This window comes from Paroedura picta, chromosome 4 (genome assembly GCF_049243985.1).
Source record: "Paroedura picta isolate Pp20150507F chromosome 4, Ppicta_v3.0, whole genome shotgun sequence".
NCBI lineage: Eukaryota > Metazoa > Chordata > Lepidosauria > Squamata > Gekkonidae > Paroedura > Paroedura picta.
Genome location: NC_135372.1, coordinates 8,920,150 through 8,942,796, shown reverse-complemented (window position 1 = coordinate 8,942,796; position 22,647 = coordinate 8,920,150). Strand labels below are relative to the sequence as shown.

The 22,647-nt window shown below is 49.2% G+C and overlaps 1 protein-coding gene across 1 annotated transcript in view; it reads right to left on the bottom strand.

The window, feature by feature from the left end:
- The window catches only part of FBN3 (fibrillin 3), a 215,551-nt gene that overhangs the window by 26,781 nt on the left and 166,123 nt on the right, over window positions 1-22,647 (bottom strand). Inside the window, exons 39-50 of the mRNA XM_077331715.1 lie at window positions 22,218-22,343; window positions 20,281-20,406; window positions 19,028-19,177; window positions 18,505-18,576; window positions 14,836-14,961; window positions 13,898-14,023; window positions 11,586-11,711; window positions 10,684-10,800; window positions 5,748-5,876; window positions 4,317-4,436; window positions 2,654-2,779; window positions 1,287-1,439 (exon numbers count right to left, since the gene is read on the bottom strand). Coding sequence (XP_077187830.1) covers window positions 1,287-1,439; window positions 2,654-2,779; window positions 4,317-4,436; window positions 5,748-5,876; window positions 10,684-10,800; window positions 11,586-11,711; window positions 13,898-14,023; window positions 14,836-14,961; window positions 18,505-18,576; window positions 19,028-19,177; window positions 20,281-20,406; window positions 22,218-22,343 — 1,497 coding nt within the window. The remainder of the gene's footprint in view (window positions 1-1,286; window positions 1,440-2,653; window positions 2,780-4,316; window positions 4,437-5,747; window positions 5,877-10,683; window positions 10,801-11,585; window positions 11,712-13,897; window positions 14,024-14,835; window positions 14,962-18,504; window positions 18,577-19,027; window positions 19,178-20,280; window positions 20,407-22,217; window positions 22,344-22,647) is intronic.

Here is a 22,647-nt window from a genome sequence, read left to right as displayed (position 1 = left end):
TCCCAGGAGCCCCTGCCAGCATTCGCTGGCAGGGGCTCGTGGGAATTGTAGTCCATGGACATCTGGAGGGCTGCAGTTTGACCACCCCTGTTTTAGATCATCTGGCTGGTGGCTTAAAAAATCCACCGGTGCACCTAGTGGAAGCCACACAGGTTGGGGAAGAGGGCATTCGCTACCGCCAGAAATCGGAGAGGATAGTTTTAACGGGTTCTGTCTCGATAGGGATTGGATTTTTACGTGTGTTTTTTTCCATGTAACCCACCATGAGATGGCTTGCTGCAGGTGGCAAAATATCAATCCAATCCAATCCAATCCAATCCAATCAATCAATCAATCAATCAATCAATCAATCAATCAATCAATCCAATCCAATCCAATCAACCAATCAATCAAGGTTCCGTTAAGCCCTGGGGTTTCTTGATGATCCTGGAAGGGTTTCCCAAATGGGTGGGATTTATTTATTTGTTTGTTTGTTTATTTATTGCTTTTGCGATTTCTAGCCCTGCCCTCCCCGAAACTGGTGTTGGGGCAGGGAACATCAATAAAAGGTACAACTTACAACACATGACATAGAAAATGGGATAAAATTCTTAACAAATGGCCAGCAATTACTATCACTGGTTCCTGTGAATCCATTGCAGTCTAGACAAGGACATACCAACGGGTCAGGTAACGGATTGAAATAAATACCAAAGTGGGGGTAGGCGGGGGGTCCAGATGGATAATGGAGAAGCAGCCTGATCGTAACCAAATGCCTGGTGGAAAAGCAGCACTTGGCAGCCCCCCCCCCCCAGACCTTTGGGAGCTTTGCAAGGGCTCATGTTTCTACTGGCAGCTCATTCCACCCAACTGGAGCCAGGGCCAAAAAGGGCCTAGCTCTGGTTGAGGCAGGGTCCTGATGATCCAAAGATGGCTTTTTCAGGCTCCTTTAGCTAACCTGGGACAGTCCTTTACATCAGGGGTCAGTTGATAACATCCCGGAGGGGCTTCCCAATCCGCTCATGGCCCCTTTTAAGGGGCCACGAGGGACAGGGGTCTCGGGAGCAGGTGGTCGGCCTCACCGAAAACACCAACCTGTTTGCAAAAACTCCCTGGAGCCTGTAAAGAATTCATTTGAAGGCAACCAGTTTGCTTCCTTCATTGATCGCTGGGGGACGGTCACGGCGGAGAGGCACAATTTTATCCACAAAGAAGCTTGCAAAGGCCTCACGGCTTCGTGCCCATTGACTATTTCTTTGAAGCACTTGCCGGAGAGGCACGCAAAAGACCCTCATTGAGGCACCTACCGTTGCCCTCCTGCGGGCACAGCTCGCAGGGGTCACCCCAGCCTTCCCCTGGCATTTTGCTGCAACAGCACCGGGCTTTGGTCGTGTTGAAGGCCTTGGGGACGGAGCACTTCCCAGTGTCGAAACGAGTGAAGCAGAAGCTTTGGCGGGTGTCTGTGGAGTCGGGAGAGAGACGGGGGATCAAGGCGTTAGCAGACAGAACTTGTGTGATCCCACACAGGAGGGAGGCAGTGACGGCCACAGGAACAATCAGCTTTGAATCGGGACTGGATAGTTTCTTGGAGGATAAGCCTTATCAATGGTCACTAGCCCTGGTGGTAGAGAACCTCCACATCCAGAGGCAGTCAACCTCTGAATCCCGGAGCCAGAAGACAGCATCAGGTGAAGGCTATTGTTGGCCCTCCAGAGGAACTGGTTGGCTACTGCATGAGACAGGAAGCCAGACTAGATGGACCCCTGGTCTGACCCAGCAGGGCTCTTCTGATGTTCTTATCAGGGAAGGCCTCAGCCTCTCTGCCCTGTTGTTGGCCCTCCAGAGGAACTGGTTGGCGGCTGGACTAAATGGACCCCTGGCCTGACCCAGCGGAGCTCTTTTAAAACAGGGGTTAGAAAGATGGAAGCATTTAGGAATTTAGTTTGAAAACAGATGTGTGGGAGTGTGTGAGAAGGATTTACATAGATATGGTTTCAGAGAGTAACTGTGCTGATCTGGGGTAGAACAGGCCTAGTCCCTCCTTAGAGTTCCACAAGGTTTTCAGGAAGGAGTGAATGCTCTGAATGACTCTGGCTACGTCATCCTCCCAAAAAATCTTGGTCTCCAAGTTGCTACTAGATTTGAGTCTATCTGTTATTTTGCCATGGGTTTATTAGAAAAAGCGTGCAGATAATTATTTTCTCCCTTGCCCTTACCCTAAAACTGTAGATTCAGGACTGCAGACTCTCCAGATACCAGACAGACTAAAGACCAGGGCTGTTGTTTTCCTACCCTGTTTCTGGGCTTCCCAGAGGCATCTAGCTGTGTCAGAAACAAGAATGCTGGAGCAGATGGACCCTTCGTCTGGACTAAAAGGGCTCTTCTCATAAGCACTGACCCCAGGAAAAGAAAGGGCTTTGCAGGAATGGGGAGGAAGGCCAAAGACACACAAGACAAACGAGTCTGCGGATGAAGCCGGCCGCATGTGGAAAATCCAGAAAAATAGATCAGGCATAAAGGGTGCAGATCTGGCCTGGCCTCAGCAGAACCAGCTCAAGGCAGCTGTATCAGGCCAGTGCTGCTGGGCAACAAGCTCCACTGACAAGCGGCCATCTTCCTTCTTCCCCAAGGTGGGTGGATGTCCCCCTGCCCCCCCGCACAGGGCAGCACTTACCAAAGCAACGGCGACCGTTGTCAGATAACACGAAGCCCGGTGGGCAGATACACTGGAACGTTCCTGGCGTGTTGGTGCAGGTCCCAAAGAGGCAGATGTTCGGCTCCTCGGCGCACTCGTTGATATCTGGAACCCACCCGGGAAGGATCAGTGAGAGCTGCAGCAGGGATGTGTCCCTTCTTCCCAACCCAATTAGTAGAAGCAGAGAGTGGGAAGGGACCATGAAGGCCATCTAGTTCCACCCCCTGCTCAATGCAGGATCAGCCCAAAGCATCCAGGAGAAGGAGCTGTCCAGCCGCAGCTTGAAGACCGCCAGTGAGGGGGAGCTCCCCACCTCCTTGGGCAGCCCCTTCCACGGCTGAACTGCTCTGATTGTGAAATTTCCCCCCTGATATCTAGCCAATACCATTCGACATGTAGTTTAAAGCCATTACAGCAGCTCCTCTCCTCTGCTGCTGACAGGAACCACTCCCTGCCCTCCTCCAAATGACAACCTTTCAAATGACTTTAAGAGAGCCCTCCTGTCCCCTCTCAACCTCCTCTTCTCCAGGCTGGACATTCCCAAGTCCCTCCTCCTTTCCTCTTATGGCTTGGTGCCTCTGATGATACAGCCCACGACTGAATTTGCCTTCTTTACTGCCATATCACACTGTCTGCTCATATTTAAATTTATATACAGTATTTGCTGGCGTATAAGACTACTTTTTACCCTTAAAAAACATGCCTCCAAGTGGGGGGGGGGTCGTCCTATACGCCGGGTGCACTTCAGTTGGGATAGACATAGTTGCCCATAGTGGCCATTAGTACTGTATTTTGAGTGGAAATGTTGAGGGGTCATCTTATACGCCCAGTCGTCTTATACGCCGGCAAATACGGGTAAATAGACACATATTTTAAACAAGTAAATATTTAGCTTACGGCCCACAAGTCCCCCAAGATCTCGTACCAAAAGGGTCTCTCCCACCCAGTCTGCAGCCTTCTCATTTTTATGGCCCAGATGGAGAACTCTGCACTTATCCCTATGGAATTGCATCTTGTTCTCCTCTGCCCACTTTTCCAGCATGTTCAGATCTCATTGAACTCTATCCCCATCTTCTGGGGTGTTCAGGCCAGGGAAAGTTTTGTTGGCAAGGTCGTGGGACACAGTATGAATCTTTCTGCCACATGATGTGGCAAGAGTTGCTGGCATACATGGTTTCTGAAGGGCTTTGGCCGAATGCCAGGAGGGGAGGTCTACCATGAGAATTAAACAGAACCTCCCTGTTCAGAGACTGTATACCTGTAAGTCACAATAAGAACAGCTGGGAGAAGCACCAGCCTAAGTATTCTGCTTGGTGGCTTCTCCAGGCTTCTGTGCTGTTCACAGGGTGGTAGGCTGGAGGGAAGTTTTGATTGGATCCAGCTGGACTCTCCTTGTCAAAAAGGGCTTCCTCAAAGACATGGAAGACACCCACCAATGGCTATTTAGCTATTCTTGCTCAATGAATGCTCCATGCACAGGAGCGATCGACCTGTGAACGATCCCCGCTGGGGAGCATGCAATAGGTGCGGGCAATAGGCTTCATGTCATGGTTTGAGAGCCTTCTGGAATTATCCGATCGACACTGCGAGGATCAAGATGTTGGATCAGGTGAACCTTTGAGATGTTTGTCTTACATCTTACCAATGCAATTGTCGTTCTGCACCTCATAGCCCGGAGGGCAGATGCAACGGAAAGAACCTTCCAAGTTCTGGCAAGTGCCAGGAGAACACGTTCCTGGCAGGCTAACACATTCATTGATGTCTACAGGGGAAGAAACGAGAAGAGACAGACATATCAGGCCTAATTACCACATTGAAGGTGAAAGGTGGCCTACTTCAGCCTTTTGACAGCGAAACATACTGCTGGAGCATTTTTCAGACTTTGAGGTACCAGGAAAGGATGTCAGCTGACTACGTCTTCCTGCCACGCCCCCTGGAAGTGAAAGGATCTCAGGTGGCAAAGGTCAGGGCTCAGGGCTCCTCCCCTTCCCATCCCCTCCAGCTCATCATTGGCCACTTTGGGAGGGGACGTCAACCTGCCCAAGTAAGGGTAGAATTTTAAAAAAAATTATTTTAAGTTTTTCTTTCTTTTGCTTGGAGCTGGAAATGGCAGGTACCAGATGGGAGGGCTCCTTCCAGCCACCATTTTGAAACCTCTCCCATGCCACAGTACCATTGAGGGGCCCACAAAGTACCATAAAGTACCTTGGTATTGTGGTCAGAAAACCCAAGTGAGAAGTGTCCAGGAAGTTGTGATGGGGAGACGCTGCCCCCCAGTGGTTGCAAGGGGGCATTCTAAGCCCTTTCCCCCCTCCTCAAATCTGTGATCCTTGCTTGGCCCCATTCCAATCTAGATGAGGGTGAGACTCACAGCAAGGGATACAAGACCATTGCTTTAAGCTTCTTTTCCTTCCTTCCTGGTCTATTTTATTAGCTGCATTTCTTCTGGATGGCGCAATAAGAGGGCAGTTTACATTAAATACATCTCCCCCCTGAATTTAAAATCACACGTGAGGACTATTAATAAATGAATCAAATGAAGTCCTAAATAAAACTCTTCAGCTGCCTCCTACAGACTGAAAAAGGGAGAGCCAGGCATACCTTTCTAAGGAGGGTTTTCCATAATCCTGGGGCTGCCACTGAAAAGGCTCTCTCTTCTGTATCTACCAAATAAGCTTCTTTGACTGATGAGACCATTGGGGGGGGGCTCTCCCTGTGATCTTTGTTCTCTACTCTGAGGGGCATTGTCAAGGTTTTGTAAGACAGGTTTGCCATAGAGGTTCAGTCATGGAACTGAGGTCATTTGAAAATTCAGGTGAAATTGAGACACTTACTGAATCGTCCCCCGCCCCGTTCCCTAACTCAGGGGTAGTCAACCTGTGGTCCTCCAGATGTCCATGGGCTACAATTCCCATGAGCCCCTGCCAGCATTTGCTGGCAGGGGATCATGGGAATTGTAGTCCATGGACATCTGGAGGACCACAGGTTGACTACCCCTGCCCTGACTGATATACTCTGACCCCATGCCACTCAGATGGGGTCTCCAGGGAGTCAAGATCAGGAAGGCACCCACCAACACAGTTCTTGCCGTCGGCCGTGTGGTCATAACCTTCCTGACAGAGGCACCGGAAGGACCCGACATTGTTGATACACTGTCCGTTTCGGCAAACCTGCCCAGCTAGTGAAGAACATTCATCGATATCTGTGGGAGAACAAGAAGGGAGACGAGGGTGAACCATTTCAAAATGAAAAAGTGACCAGAGTGCCCCTGATCCATATTGTCCCACTTCTTTCCACTTTAAATGGGAAAATTTTCAAAAATTGATGCAAAGATGGGGGGATATGGAATTTGCCACATCTCTCAATGAATTTTGCATCTCTTTCCCGTGTCCTGTGGTGTTGGAAGGTGCTGTCAAATCACAGCTGACTCATGGGGCTTTTCCTCATTCTCCTTTTCCTCACTTGCAAGTTCCTGTTTTTCTTCAGTGGATGGCAGATTCTCCTTTTAGTGGTTGATTTGATATTACATTTGTTTATACCTGCGGGAGATATGCTGGACAAAAATGGATGTAATACCAAATCGGCCACTAGAGGCAGCAAAACATGTACAAAACACACCCAATTAAAGAAACAGTAACTTAACATGCAAGGAAAATAAGAATGGAGAAACACCAAAGCAAGAGACATTCAGAGGTGGCTTGCCATTGCCTGCCTCTGTATAGAAATCCTGGACTTCCTTTGTGATCTTTCATCCAAGTACAGTCCATGGCTGACCCTGCTTAGCTTCCAAGATCTGATGAGACTGACCTAGCCTGGGACATCCTTCTGTGTATATAGACAGGCAAATGGAAGTTCCTTTTCACTCAATGAGGAATAAGCTTGTTGGATGTACTGATAGTAATTAGTTCAGTCTGCTTTTAGAGGAGGATTTACACAAATTCAGATGAGCTACCCATAAATGGCTATTTGCTATTGTGACTGCATGCTTAGAGGCATTGAACTTCTGAATGCTCATGTTACAGGGCAATGACAGAGGGGGTTTGGCATTCATGCCTAGTTGGTAGGCTTTCTGGAAACAAAAAGCAGGATTCATTGGTTGTACGTTCAAAGCAAGACTGGGGCTGTATCCACACAATGGCAATTCTCTGTGCTGCTTTTGTTACCATGGTGAATGGGGATGCATTTGAAGCAGCAACACAACATCCACTTGTTTAACTGAACTGTAAATTCATACCTGTCTCCTGAGGTCTTTCACCTTTTCCTCCTCATTTTTTCTATGCAATCTGGACAAAAACTGCCTGCACATTTTATTATTATTATTATTATTATTATTAGATTTATAGCCCGCCACTCCCTTGCGGCTCGTGGCGGGTAACAATATCGCAAATCCCCATTAAAACCCCATAAAACAATAATAACATTGCCAATATTGCCGGCATGGCAAGAATGGCAGCTCAACTCCCCCCCCCTCCCTCCCACTACTAGCGGGTGGAGAGGAGGTCCTGATGATGTTTTGCTTCGGGTCCGGAACCCGAGTCCCCGGGGGAGGCATAGATCTATTATCAGCCCCGGCCTCAACCATAAACCTGGCGGAAGAGCTCCATCTTACAGGCCCTGCGGAACGTTGAAAGATCCCGCAGGGCCCGCAGCTCTCCCGGGAGCTCATTCCACCAGGTCGGGGCCAGGACCGAAAAGGCCCTGGCCCTGGTCGAGGCCAGGCGTGCTTCCCCAGGGCCGGGAACGACCAACAGGTTTTCACCCGCAGAGCGCAAGGCCCTGCGAGGGGCATAGGGCGATAGGCGGTCCCTCAGGTATGTGGGTCCCAACTCGCGTAAAGCCTTGAAGGTTAGAACCAGAACCTTGAACCGGATCCGGGCAGCAATTGGCAACCAGTGCAGCTGCCTCAGCACAGGCTGGATGTGGGCCCTCCAAGGTGTGCCGGTGAGGACCCTAGCAGCTGCGTTTTGCAGTAGCTGAAGTTTCCGGATCAAGGACAAGGGTGGCCCGCGTAGAGCGAGTTACAGAAATCTATTCTGGAGGTGACCGTTGCATGGATCACTGTGGCTAAGTGTTCGGGGGACAGGTAGGGCGCTAATAGTCGGGCCTGGCGAAGGTGGAAAAACGGCTGGCCCGCTACTTTTTTGACCTGCGTCTCCAAAGTCAGGGAGGCATCAATGGCCACACCCAAGTTCCTGGCCTGGGACGTGATGGTGAGTTGCGTCCCTGCCAGGGTGGGTAAGCGCGCTTCCTGGTCCTGCCCCCTACGTCCCAGCCACAGGACCTCCGTCTTGGAGGGGTTGAGTTTCAGGCGACTCTGCTCGAACCATTCTGTTACTGCTTCCAAACATCTGGCGAATGGTTCCGGGGGGGGGGGAGTCCGGGCGGCTGTCCATGAGGAGATAGAGCTGGATGTCATCAGCATACTGGTGGCAACCCAGTCTAAAACTCTGTACCAGCTGGGCCAGAGGGCGCATAAAGATGTTGAATAATGTGGGGGAGAGGACTGCACCCTGAGGGACCCCACAAGGGAGTCTATAGGAACGCGAGAACTCATCTCCCACTGCAACCCTCTGGGTCCAGTCCTGGAGAAAGGAGCGTATCCAGTGTATCCCCGTGCCGGCAAGGCGGTGGACCAACAGCTCGTGGTCCACGATGTCAAAAGCGGCCGACAGGTCCAGAAGAACCAGCACTGCCGACCCGCCCTTATCCAGCTGGCGACGGAGGTCATCCAACAGGGCGACCAGCACCGTCTCCACCCCGTGGCCAGGTCGAAAGCCAGACTGATATGGATCGAATGCCAAAGTTTCTTCTAAGAATGCCAGGAGCTGGTCTGCCGCAGCCCTTTCAACCATCTTGCCCAGGAACGCCAAGTGCGACACTGGGCGATAGCTGGCGGGGTCCTGCGGATCCAGCGTAGATTTCTTCAGGAGAGGGTGAACCACTGCCCCCTTCAGCTGCTCAGGGAACTCCCCGGACTCCAGGGAGAGGTTGATTATGTCCCTGAGCTGGCCTCCTATCTTCTGGCCACCTCCTTTGAGGAGCCATGATGGACAGGGGTCAAGGGGGCAAGTGGTCGCCCTAACCGAGCCCAGCAACTTGTCCACTTCGGATAAAGAGAGCCATCTGAAGCCATCATACGTCACCTCCAAAGGCGGCCAACAGGCCTCCAGTTCGTTTACTGTATTAACTGTGGCGGGAAGATCGTGGCGGAGAGACGAGATTTTGTCCGCAAAATAGCTCGCAAATGCCTCACGGCCGAGTTCCAATTTGCTATTATTTTGGCGCCCCTCAAGGGCGGTAAGGGATCTAACTACCCTAAATAATTGGGCCGGGCGAAAGATTGCGGACGCGATTTCGGTGGCAAAAAATTCACGTTTTGCCACTTTCACCGCCATCTCATACGCCCTCATAAGCGTGCGATAAGATGTTCTCGTAGCTTCGTCACGAGTCTTCCGCCACACTCGCTCCAGTCGTCTCACTTCCCTTTTCTTCTCCCGTAGCTCCCCGGTGTACCAGGGAGCCTGTTTGAGTCGTGGGCAGAGAGGACGTTTAGGGACGATATCATCTATAGCAGCTGTCAGGCGGGACTGCCAGTCCGCCACCAAAGCCGCTAGTGAGTCGCCAGGAGGCATCGGGTCCCGCAGAGCATTCCGGAATCCAATTGGATCCATAAGTCTCAGCAGGCGGGCTAGAATGTGCCCGCCGCCCAAGTGGGGGGTGGTGGTATCCTGAGCTGGGCCCGCAGTGCATAGTGGTCTGACCACGGCACAGCTAGAGCTGTATCCAGATCCACCTCTATCCCAGCGCTGAAAATCAAGTCGAGTGTGTGGCCGGCATGATGGGTGGGCCCGGCAACAAATTGCGAAAGCCCTAGTGTCGCCATGGATGACACCAGGTCTCCGCTATGGACTGAAGGGGGCGTGTCCGCATGGACGTTGAAGTCGCCCAGGATCTGCAACGCCCAGGCGGCCGCCGCCTCCAGCAGGCGAGGCAGGACATCTGGCGGCACGTTGGGCGGATGGTATACCAACCAGATAGCCACACTCTTGACCGAGTCCCATCCAATACCAACACACTCCACTCCACTGATTTCCGGCGCTGGGAGAGCCCTGCAGGTGAGGACCTCTCGGACCACAATTGCCACCCCCCCCTCTTGTGGGTCCGAGATTGGTGAAGGACCGAGTATCCTGGTGGGGCTAGTTCTTTCAGGGCCGCTGACTCGCCTTCCCTCACCCAGGTCTCGGTCACGCAAGCAAGGTCCGCCTTCGACTCCGCAATGAAGTGTTGCAGAGTCGAGGCCTTGTTCTTAATCGACCTTGCGTTGCACAAGACCAATGTTGGACCCTTTACCCTAGCCTTCACCCTCACATTCCTGGGGATGGGACGGAGGTTAGAAGGGGATCGAGCACACCCAGGGCGCCGGCCGTGTCTCCACGGCCGGGTCCTATATGGGACACCAGTGCTTCCACCTCTCCTTATATATATTTCTCCTTATATCTCCACAACAAGAAGAGCTAGACTTACTTCCCCCCAGTTTCTAATGAAAGCTGAGAATCTGCAGAAAATGCAGATCACAGCAATAGATTATTATGGTTTTACACTATAGCAACAAATGATTTAATAAAAGAAGACACCCTTTCCACATAGCACTCTGGTGATCTAAGGGGGGGGGGGAATGGCAACTGCACGGGATTGATGAAAGGAAACTGGTGCCAGTGAGGGAATGACAGTGAGGGAAGGACAACAGGCACCTTCCTGTCCAGACAGTTTTGTTAGGCTACATTCCTTCAAAACAGATTGGCGCAAAGTAGGGGAAATCATCAAAAGTGGTTAACAGGAGGAGGATGCTATGTGGATTCTTACCTCCAGTTTGGAAACAAAATTGGAAGAAAACATCTGTGCGGAAGTGGTCCAAGTAATTTGGAACACTCACTTCAGGGAAAAATGCAACCATACCAAAAACCTGCCAGACGTTTCTCCCATCTGCACCACGGAGGGTGGATTCTTACCCATGCAATCATTGTTGTGGGTCAACTCAAAACCAGGGAAGCAGAGGCAGTTGTAGGACCCCACTGTATTCTTGCATGTGCCATTCCCGCAGGGCTGGCGGTCACATTCATCGATGTCTGCAAGGACAAAAATGGGGGATGGGTGGGGGTGGCATGGATAGAAATCCTTAGCATTAAACTGTCTTGCATTCAAAATGCAACAACCCTATACATTGTCATCTTCATCTCCTGTATTGCGAGAGGAGGCTGAGAAAGCTACGCCTGTGGTGAGATTTGAACCAGTTTCTTTGTATTGAAAAGGAGCCTGCAATTTGTATCTTTTGGATTTCCCATCGTTTGAGGCCTGAATGAAGATTTGAACCCAAGTCCCTCCAATAGGACATTCTAACCACGGCACTACAGTTTGACGTTGCTCTCGTGTGTGTCATCCCCCCCCCGCAGCTTTACAACTGATGGATCTTTTCACTTTTATTTTTATATAGACATTTACTTCATTTATACCCCATGGGGACCCAAAGCGGTGTACATCATTCACCTTCCTTCCATTTAATCTTTAGAACAACCCTGTGAGGTAGGCTAGGCAGCAAGCATATGACTGTTCTAAGGCCACTCAGTACACTTCTATGGTATAACAGGAGTTTGAACCGGAATTTCCCAGACCTTAGTGCAGGGGTAGTCAAACTGTGGCCCTCCAGCGTTTGCTGGCAGGCGCTCATAGGAATTGTAGTCCATGGACATCTGGAGGGCCACAGTTTGACTATCCCTGCCTTCGTATGATATTCTAACCACTAAATCACATGGCCAGATTTTGTTTCCAGGTAGGGAGGCAGTAAATCAACCCTTTCGATCAATTCAGTTAAATTGGCAATGCTCCCCCCGCCCTCCCCCAGACACCTACACACCCATGCACATGGTCAGGTCCCCGGTGGCCTTGAACCCGTTGTAGCAGATGCAAAGGTAGCTTCCTTCGGTGTCAACACAGTCGCCGTGACTGCAAACGTTGGGGATCTCTTGGCATTCGTTTCGGCCTGGAAGAAAGAAAACAAGTAGACAAGAACCCGGGCAGATGAAGGAAGCGAGCGCTTGCACAGAACGCTGGGAAGCCCTTTCATGAGATTTCCCTCTTTGGGGAAGAGACTGCTGTCTCTTGTGATGTCTGGTTGGTGATGTTCTTTGCTGTTCTTATGAGAATCCTAGAAGGGATACTCATTTTACAGAGGCTGGGACAATCAACTGTTCGAAGCAGGCAATTCAAGTACAATGATATAGGCTAGATATCAGGAAAAGATTTTTCACAGTCAGAGTAGTTCAGCAGTGGAATAGGCTGCCTAAGGAGGTGGTGAGCTCCCCCTCACTGGCAGTCTTCAAGCAAAGGTTGGATACACACTTTTCTTGGATGCTTTAGGATTCTTAGGGCTGATCCTGCGTTGAGCAGGGGGTTGGACTCGATGGCCTGTATGGCCCCTTCCAACTCTATGATTCTATGATTCTATGAACTTAAGAAAGGCAGGGAAAAGAACAGGCAGCTTTGCTTTAGGAAGTTTCGGGCTGATCCTGCGTTGAGCAGGGGGTTGGACTAGATGGCCTGTATGGCCCCTTCCAACTCTATGATTCTATGAACTTGAGAAAGGCAGGGAAAAGAACAGGCAGCTTTGCTTTAGGAAGTTTCGGGCTGATCCTGCGTTGAGCAGGGGGTTGGACTAGATGGCCTGTATGGCCCCTTCCAACTCTATGATTCTGTGAAAATCAAGGAAGAGACCATCTAGATCTTCTGCCACTGAGAGATTTTGCCCATCCAGAGAAACAACGTTCACCCCACAACCACCAGGCAACGTTACTTAATTTGACTTGTCCAGAAAAGGTACATATGGTCACATTTAACCAGGGTGGAAGTGTTCACAGGAGCTACATTTCATGTGTCGGTAGGAATAAATGGATTTCCCTATTCCGTTCTTTTATTTTTCCGGAATTTCCATCTGCACTAGCTCCAGTTTATCATAGTGTTTATAAAGGTAATTCTGGAATCAAAGCATGTACAGTTTCTTCTTGGTTCTTTGTGATCTTCCAGCAATGCTCATGCATGCTCTGAAAAAACACAGCCCAAAAGGCTGTAATTACGCATCAAACTGTTTCTGTGCATCGTTGTAAGAAGAGTTGGTTTCTATACCCTGCTTAAAGGGATCTGAATGAATCTTGCAATCAGACACCCAGTGAGGTAAGTGAGGCTGAGAGAGCTCTGACAGGACTGTGATGAGCCCAGGGTCACCCAGCTGGCTGCATGTGGAGGAGCGGGGATCTAAACCAGGCTCATGAGATTAGAAGCTGCTGCTCCTAACCAGTACACCATGCTGGCTTAATGATGTCCACAGATGCTGCTGGGTGCTGTGGCAAGAGTCATGAAGCCATCACATCCTAATTGCTCTTTTGCAGATGTTATATATGTGCCCATGCGCATCAGTCACATTATGGGGGAAATAGACACTAGTGCACAGAAGGAAGTAGAGGCCATGGTGCATGGATGGAACAAAGAGCAAAGGGATAACGTATGAATGAAGCACTGGTCCCACTTAAGATCATTCACTGGTCCCACTTAAGATAAAAAGCTAATTTCAAACTTCAGAATGAGGGGTGGGATTCAGAGATCTTTGATGATTCTTTTGAGAAATTCTTTCATTTTTATTCTCTCCCTTGTAAGTTCCAGTTTTTTCCAGGGTTTCCCCCCCCCCAGTTCCATACACATTTAGCTCCCCCTAGTGGGAGATTCAGTATTACACCAGTTTATTCCCAGCATTATCTGTCTTCAGAATGAAACTGCAGGTTTTTAAACTGAACAGAAACAGGAACTTTCCCGCGAGCCAAATGAGAATGTGGAAAAGTCAACATTGCAGATGATCAGAAATGAATATGGTCACAAATAAATATGCATGAGCATGTTCGTGCCTTCCAAATAGCACGTGCTCAGTTGGCTGAGGGCAAAGCCCTAGCGCAGGGGTAGTCAAACTGCGGCCCTCCAGATGTCCATGGACTCCAATTCCCAGGAGCCCCCTGCCAGCATTCGCTGGCAGGGGCTCCTGGGAATTGGAGTCCATGGACATCTGGAGGGCCGCAGTTTGACTACCCCTGCCCTAGCGTCTACAGTCAGTTCTGGAGGCCACTGACCACCTAAGTAAGAGACTTTGATCTCCAGGGCTCAAAAGGATTTCTCCAGTCTTACCTACACATGCTCCGCTGGGCGACAGCTTGTATCCAGAGGAGCATTCGCACCTGTAGCTGCCGGGGATGTTCAGGCAATCGGCATTGCGCTGGCACAGGTTTTCTCCGCTGCTGCACTCATCTATGTCTGAATGAAGAGGGGATGGGAGGAAGATGTATATGCAGCTTTACTTTGACGGCCTCGAATTCTCAAGTGCTTGAGTGTTAGTATTAAATATTAGTCAGACAAATGGGTTGGCCAAACTGCGGCTCTCCAGATGTTCATGGACTACAATCCCCATGAGCCCCTGCCAGCAGCATGCTGCTAGCAGGGGCTCATGGGAACTGTAGTCCATGGACACCTGGAGAGCCAGAATTGGGCCACTTTTATTTCCCTAATAGAAATATTTCTCCTTCAAGAGTTTGTCCAGTCGGGAGCGGTCAGAATGCCATATGGAATATAGCCTGCTAAGTGTTGTTAGCCCAATGAGAGTTAAGACCATTTCTCCAAATTCACGTTCCTAAGAGTTGTATAAGATTGTTTGGCTTGCCAATTGGCTGTATGCCCGATGGCCGATTAGAGTTTCATTAGAATGTCATGAATATGGTCTTAAAGGTTACACTGGGCTCAACCTTCCTTCCGATTCAATGGAAGCAGCTTTGGGTGGTCACACCCCTAAATGTCAGTTTTCTCAACGGTGGGTTCCCAGGTTTGTTTTGGATCAGGGATCAGCTTAAGCCCCCATGTGCAGTGGTCCCTATTGGAATCGGATTCCCCTGGAGCTTCATCATGGAACTCTCAGCACACCAGGGTTCAGTATGTAAAATGTGGCTAGGCCCTCCGGTTTCTTCCTCTCCAGAATACAAACCTCCGGTGTGACCTTTGCCGACCTCAGCATGGCTGCATCCCTTTTGCACTCCCCTCATTGCCCCCTCCCGTGTCCCTCCCGTGGACGCTACCTTCACAGATCAGCAGAATGTTGTTGTAACTGAATCCGATGGGGCACTCACAACGGAAGCTACCGATCTGGTTGATGCAAACCCCGTTGGTACAGATGGCCGGGATCTCGCTGCATTCATCAATATCTGCAGAGAGGTGGCAGAATAGGGAGAGAGGAAGCTGTCAGGCCACCAAAGAAGGGGGGGGCAGGCAGGCAGAGCCACAGAACCTTCTCAACCATGCCAGTCCCCCTATATTTTTAGAAAAATAAATATTGACTGGCCTCTCTCTGCCTCGACGAGTATTCAAGAGGGTTCGGAATTCAGAGCCCCCCCCCCATTCATCAAATGGCGTTTCCAACGGCAGCACCGGCCAACCCCCCCACCCCAGGAAACCCATCTAAGGAGGAGGGACACTATTTCAGGTGATCGAAGGCCTGGCTTCAAGAAAGAAGGTCGCAGCCGCAGACCTTACAGGACAGAGTCTGTCTGGTACCTAAGAGACAACAAAAACGGCTCTGGAAGGATCTTGCGGGGGCCACGACTGAAAAGGTCCTTTTCCTGGAAGACTCGTTGCTAGTCTCCAAGGGTACAGACAATGCAGAACTTTCCATGCATTCCCATTTCCGCACACGTTTGGCTCCTTTGATTTGATGCTGCTTTATGACTTGCATATCTCCCTGCCGATTTCAACCACAAGTTATGCTGAGGGAACATCACATAGACTACAAGAGGGGGCAAAACACACGTGGAGCAGCCCTCCCACCCTGAACAACCAAGAGAGGAAAATCAGAATGCAGAAAGGTCCCCAGAGAAGGTGACCAGATGATGTTTACAGCTAATCCACAGGGCAGAAGATGGGTCTTCCCACTCTCCTAAAGTCCCAGTGATTTCTGATTCAGAGTCTTCTCCAGGCTGGTGTAGCCAAATAAGCTACCGTGGGACGCCTCTTCCTCCATTCATTGACTCTCTGTTAATGACCACAACATCCTGTGGCAGTGAGTTCCCTGTGTGATTTATTGCCATGCCATCTCCCATTCTATTATTATTATTATTATTATTATTATTATTATTATTATTATTATTATTATTATTATTATTATTATTATTATTCAATTTATTTCCCGCCACTCCCTACACAGGCTCATGGCGGGTAACAGCAGTCTTAAAATTCCCCATTAAAACTCCCACTAGAAGACTTAAAAAAAATTCCCAACATGGCGGAAAAATACCATTCTCCCCCTACCCAATCAAGGACGTTAGAGAATGGAGCGTAGGGGTGTATACTTCAAACCCCAGGGGGGGCAATGTTCTTCCTCGCCAATCCCAGCCTCAACCATAGACTTGGCGGAAGAGCTCCGTTTTCAGAACTCCAACTCTAGTGCAAAACCCCAACTTCTAACTCGGTCCTTTGATTCCTGCTTTCAGTTATTGCCTTTAGGCGTTCCTTTGAAGTCCCCTGCCAGCCAGTGTTATGCTTCAGTTATCTATAGCCTTGAAGAGTGTGAATGCTCAGAGCTCCAACCAATTTTGCAGCTGTGTAAGAACCGGAGAACTAGACGTCTAGTCTCTGGGTTTCATACCCTTATAAATCAAAGGGGCAGTTTGTGAGAACTAGTTTTCCCACAATTAGTTAGGGGTGGGACCCCAAGTAGATATAAGCGCCGTTCCCCTATTGTTCCTCGTCTTCGCCAATATCTCTGTACTGTGTGTCTCCTGATTATGTCTACTCTGCTGTAAGAAGAAGAAGAAGAAGAGTTGGTTCTTATATGCCGCTTTTCCCTACCCGAGGGAGGCTCAAAGCGGCTTACAGTCGCCTTCCCATTCCTCTCCCCATAACAGACACCCCGTGGGGTGGGAGAGGCTGAGAGAGCCCTGATATCACTGCTTGGTCAGAACAGTTTTATCAGTGCTGTGGCGAGCCCAAGGTCACCCAGCTGGTTGCATGTGGGGGAGTGCAGAATCGAACCCGGCATGCCAGATTAGAAGTCCGCACTCCTAACCACTACACCAAACTGGCTCTCAATAATCCTCAATAAAGACTGAATCTATTTTGGACCTCATAGCGTGGTCTCAGATCTGTCTCAGATGGAGAGTCCTCAGCAAGTCACTCTCCTAGGATCCTGACACTTATGCATTATGGGAAGTATTTTTCTGTCCTGAAACTACTATCCAACTTTAGGTGACTCCTAGTCTTAGAAAGGGAGGTGTACTATCTATCCAGTTTCTTCACCAAATGAAGAATTTCATACATCTCTGTTCCCCCTATGAGGCATACTAGCCCAGTTCCACAGGGCCTGCAAAATGGAGCTCTTCCTCCAAGCTTTTGGTTGGGGCCAGTGATCTATCAACTTCAAATGGGCCCCCCAAGGGAAGATCCTCCCATGGAGTATTATCAATAGACGACACCAAAAATGAGACTGCACTGAGGACCCGGGGCTGTGTCTAACGATTTAATGCACTGCATTGAGATGTGTTTTAAAGGTTTTAAGGTCTAACGTTTTATTTAATTAACTTATATTTTTTGCTATAGTTGTTATTGTTGTATACTGCTCTGAGCCTTTGGGAGAATGAAATAAGAATCAAATAAATAAAAAAAAATCACACAAACATGGATATTAATATCAAACTTCTTTTGAAGCTGCTCCAACTCTTAGATTATCTGGGTAGCTCCTTGTCCAACTCTGCAATAGCCCTTTAATGATAGGGTTCCCAACTGCTTTATTACAAAGATCATACCCTGTGGTTAGTTCACATGAAGAGAGGTGCCAATAGCTGACATATAAAAGTAACACGAAGAGGAGTTGGTTTTTATACCCAGCTTTTCACCACTCAAAGGTGTCCCAAAGCAGCTTCCAGTCGCCTTCCCTTTCTCTCCCCACAACAGACATCCTGTGAGGGAGGTGAGGCTGAGAGAGCTCTAAGACAGCTGCTCTGCAAGAACAGAACTGTGATTAGCCCAAGGTTACCCAGCTGGCTGTGTGTGGAGGAGTGGGGAATCAAACCTGGTTCTCCGGATTAGAGCCTGACACTCTTAACCATGACACCACAAGCCACTTTAATCCAGGATAACCCAAGGGAGTCACACTTGATTCACCCGGTATAAAAAGGTTTTTCACGTTAGTGTGAAGCTGAAAACAAATTAACTGTATAATCAGGCATTCACATGATACGAAGTATCGCTTCTCCACCTTTACACCTTTCTCTACGCCAGGGGTAGTCAAACTGCGGCCCTCCAGATGTCCATGGACTACAATTCCTAGGAGCCCCTGCCAGCATTCGCTGGCAGGGGCTCCTGGGAATTGTAGTCCATGGACATCTGGAGGGCCGCAGTTTGACTACGCCTGCTCTACGTCAATAATGAATCCCTGCCAATTTATTCATCAATACACACAGAGGAATATTCTACCCAGAACCATATGTAGTTATTCCAGGTTACCACACCAGAGATTTCTCCAAGGGCAGTATGATACCGATTGTTTTGTTTTCATCCTTTCCTAATAATGCCTAGCATAAATGTTGCTCTTTTGTACCACCGCTGGCCACCGGGTCGGTGATTCCCATGAATGGTCCACCATCACCCCAAGATCTCTCCTAGATAGTCTCAGCCTGTTCACGTTTTGGAACACTTTCTTACTGGACGAGGGAAAGGAAAGAAGGGACAAAGACTGGGATTTGGGGTTCACTTACCAATTGGTTTTCCAGTGTGGATATCAATGATGAATCCAGGTGCCTGGTTGCCACACAGGATCTGGTACTCAGCTGCAAGAGAAAGGCATAGCTGCTGATGGCTCAGCTTCTCTGACGCGCAGCAAGAGGTCCTCACAAGACCTGAGAGATGAGCCGCTTAGCAACCCTGGTTTGGCAGGCAGCAACCTTTCTTTGGCCAAAGAGCTCTGATTTTATTGACTTCATTTCGATGGGGGGAAACATCAAGGGGAGGTTTACAGCCATAAGAGATGAAAATGAATCCTCAAGCGAACGCAAGCAGATGTGGTCGACATCACACTGAAAAGCCTACTCAAAAGCCAGTAGCAGAATAAATTAAAATGGGAAATAGCATTAGGGGAGGGTTTGAACGAATGGGTCCCGTTTTGGCAGGAGAAATTCTCCTTGCAAGACCTGAGGTGTGAGCTGGCCAGCAGCTCAGGTTTAGGAACAAGCGCCTTAGCTAGCCCCCCATGTCTCTGCTTATGGGGCCTTGATCACTTACGGCTAGCAGGGGTGGGGCAGGGTTCACAAGGTTTGTTCCACGCTTTCCCAATGTTGTAGGAGCAGCAGCACATTTTCTTGGTCATGTTGAACGAAAGTTCGTTCTCGCAGGTGTCGTTGAAGTTTCGGTAGCAGAGGCTCTTCCGCATGTCTGAAAGGGCAAACAAGAGTCCTTGGGAGGAAATAGGGGGAAGAGATCTCAGCCTGCCTGGTCCTAGAGGTGGAAACTATAAGCATCTGTGGAGAGCTTGGTCCCCTACAGAGAGCTCGGATACTCCTTTAGAGGTCTTCATAGAACTTAAAAAGAAAGTTGTACTAGAAAGAGGACTGAAACTGTCCTTTGAATATAATGTTTATCATTTAAAGATAATTGTGTTCTTGCTCATTGAAGACAGATTTGAAAACATGTTTGTACCAGACTGCTTTCCAGAAAGAACTCTGTTAAGAACATTAAAGAAATAAGATTGCACATAAGAAGCACCATGATTTTGCCATCTTTTCATTGATTATTCTTGTTTTGGTGATCATTCTTGTATTGGGTATCATCTTTTGAGTCCCTTCTACGGGTATCTCTTCGCTCTGTCTTGCGGAATGCTTCCTGTAGGTGTTTTTTTTTCCTTTCCCTTATTTCAGGTCCTAGAGGCGACACGCCTTCCCTCCACTAGCTGAGCTGAAGAGAGAATTCGGCAGATTCTGCAAAAATTTCGCAAAATAAGTTGGCGATTCTTCCTTTCCCTCATTTTCAGCGACAGATGCGACACAATGGAATAAGACACCTGGGATCATCAGCCCATCAATACCTTTCTCTATAAAGACAGGCCCTTTTGGGGTCGCAGAAGACCCCTCTCCCTGCCATCCAAGACCTGGAGTTTGCAGAAGGCCCCTCTGCCAACCCGAGTTAAACAACAACAACAACAACAAAACCCTCAGAAGAAAACCCCAACCCAGCCACCTCCCAGCCCCAGGAAAGGCCTCACCTTGCTTGACAACACAAGTCAACAAAGCGATTGAAACCTTGGCCAGGAAAGTTTGAAAGGCCGAGGCCCTTCTCCTCCCTGCCCCCTCCAGTTCTATCATTGGCCATTTGGGGAGGGGGTGGGTTGACCTGCCCATATAAGGGAGTTTTCTAAAAAAAAATTAATATAATTTTTAGAAATCCCAACACACCATATTGCATCTCAGGCGCACCAATGGCTCATCAATATGCAACAGCACACTGTTTGAGAATCCCTGCCCTGGTCCCCTGGTCCTTACCCATACAGTTGTTCCCTCCATTCACTTGCATGTACTCCGGGGGGCAGACGCAGGTGTAGTTCCCCAAGGTGTTGTAGCAGGTCCCTGGGCCGCAGATCCCGATGTGCGCTGAGCACTCGTCAATATCTGGAGGGGATGTGTGTGTGAGAAGTGAGACCATTATTCGAGGATGGCTTATTTGTTTATTTTTACTTATTTATTATTAGACTTATTGCCCACCACTCTTATATCTGGCTCATGGCGGGTTACAGATTTGTCCAAAATTAAAACCCCATTAAAAACCCCATTTAAACCATCCAGATGAACAATATACAAGCCAAACTGTATATACAAATCAAACTCCAAAAAAAAATGGAGTTTGATGGAGAACCCCTCTGACCCCACCAAGAACTAATAAAGAAGCAGAGCAGATCTTCAATAAGTATATGTTCTTAATCAGGGGTAGTCAAAGTGCGGCCCTCCAGATGTCCATGGACCACAATACCCATGAGCTCCTGCCAGCAAACGCTGGCAGGAACTCATGGGAATTGTAGTCCATGGACATCTGGAGGGCCGCAGTTTGACTACCCCTGCTCTTAATCCTAGTGGGGGAGCCTGTCAGATCTTCCTCGCCATACTGGCCTCAACCATAGACCCGGCGGAAGAGCTCCATTTTGCAGACCCTGCGGAAAGCCGTAAGCTCCCGTAGGGCCCGCAGCTTACCCAGGAGCTCCTTCCACTAGGTAGGGGCCAGGACCGAAAAGGCCCTGGCCCTGGTTGAGGCCGAGCTTGCCTCCCTGGGGCCAGGAATGACCAGTAAACTAGTACCCGCAGAGCGTAAACCCCTGCGGAGGGCATAGGGCAAAAGGCGGTCCCTCAGGTATGTGGGACCCAGACAGTGAAGGGCCTTAAAGGTTAATACTAGAACCTTAAACCAGATCTGGGAGGCAACTGGCAACCAATGCAGCTGCCTCAGGGTAGGCTGGATGTGAGTCCTCCAAGATGTCCCGGTGAGAACCCTAGCAGCTGCATTCTGGACCAGCTGGAATTTCTGGAGCAAGTACAAGGGCAGGCCCGTGTAGAGCCTGCAGCCCACACATGCCGTGATCTTGATCTGCGGCCTCACATGCCATGCAAGGGCCCCAGGAGGGGAAGCAACACCCAATTTAACATTCTCATTCTTCCACACATCAAGACTTGGGCACTGGAAGTGAGCCCTGGATTCGTGCTCTCCCTCTCACATCCAGATTCAGATACTTCCTGGTCAGCACCGACTCATGATGTCATTGTCTCCCATGATGTGCTTACATTGGGGACATGATTACGCACAAATCCTAACTTTTGACCTGAGCTTGTTAGTCAGTGTTCTACTGATATGGTTCCGATTCTGCGCAAGAAGAGAAATTTGGTTGAACGTTATGAGCGCATTGGAGTCACTCCTCAGTCATCTTTAATTAATGTGCATCAATAACTTAATGGGGGACGGAGATGCAAATGGTGGGAATGCTACAGCAAAGGGCATGTGCGCAAGGCTGTGCACAAAGCTCAAACATGGAACAATGCAGGATTTCTAGGGCACGGGGCTCAAGGCAACAGCAGGCGCATAGTCAGTCACAAGAGACAAAGAGAAATTTAGATCAGGAGATCTCCTGCACATATGAACTCTAAAAGTAGATAAAACCAACAAACGATCCAGAATTCCTGATGTTCAAATTGTTTTTAAAGAATTAAAGACCGTAATTAAGCTTCGCCTTGCTGCAGCTGGAAGGCAAGTATTATATATTTTCAAATTTTCAGACCCCCCACAACAATAATTTCCATTCTAAACAATTCTGCTTCTTTCTATATTTCTCTCTGTGCTCAAGACATGGGACCTGTTCCTAGGATTCCACGAGCTCTCTCAGGGGTTGCCGCAAGCATGTCTTGAGCTCTGGTCTCCAAAAACACCTTCACCGTACCTTCACAAATGCGGGTGTCCTCGTTAAGGTAGTAACCCAAGGGACATTCACACTGGAAGCTCCCAAAGGTATTGACACAATTCCCGCCTTGGCAGAGGCCTGGCAGTTCTTGGCACTCGTCAATGTCTGCAAGAAATAAAAGGAAGAGGAGCGGTCTCATTTGTATCAGACTATTTCCGCACATGGAATTTGCCCCCGCCGAGTGTCTCATTGTTCTCTGGTTTTAATGCTGCTTCCCCATGGCCTCAGTAGCAACCTGTAGCTCTCTAATGGGTCCTCTTTGCCATGCAATGAGGGAAAGCAGTAGAATCCGCTCCCCCTTGTCGTGGCACACAACGAGGTGCAAACAGGGGCAAGCCTGTCTGAAAGAAGAAATGCACAACAGTCTCTGCAGCATTTTGCCCACCCTCGCACCCACCCTCCCTTCTCC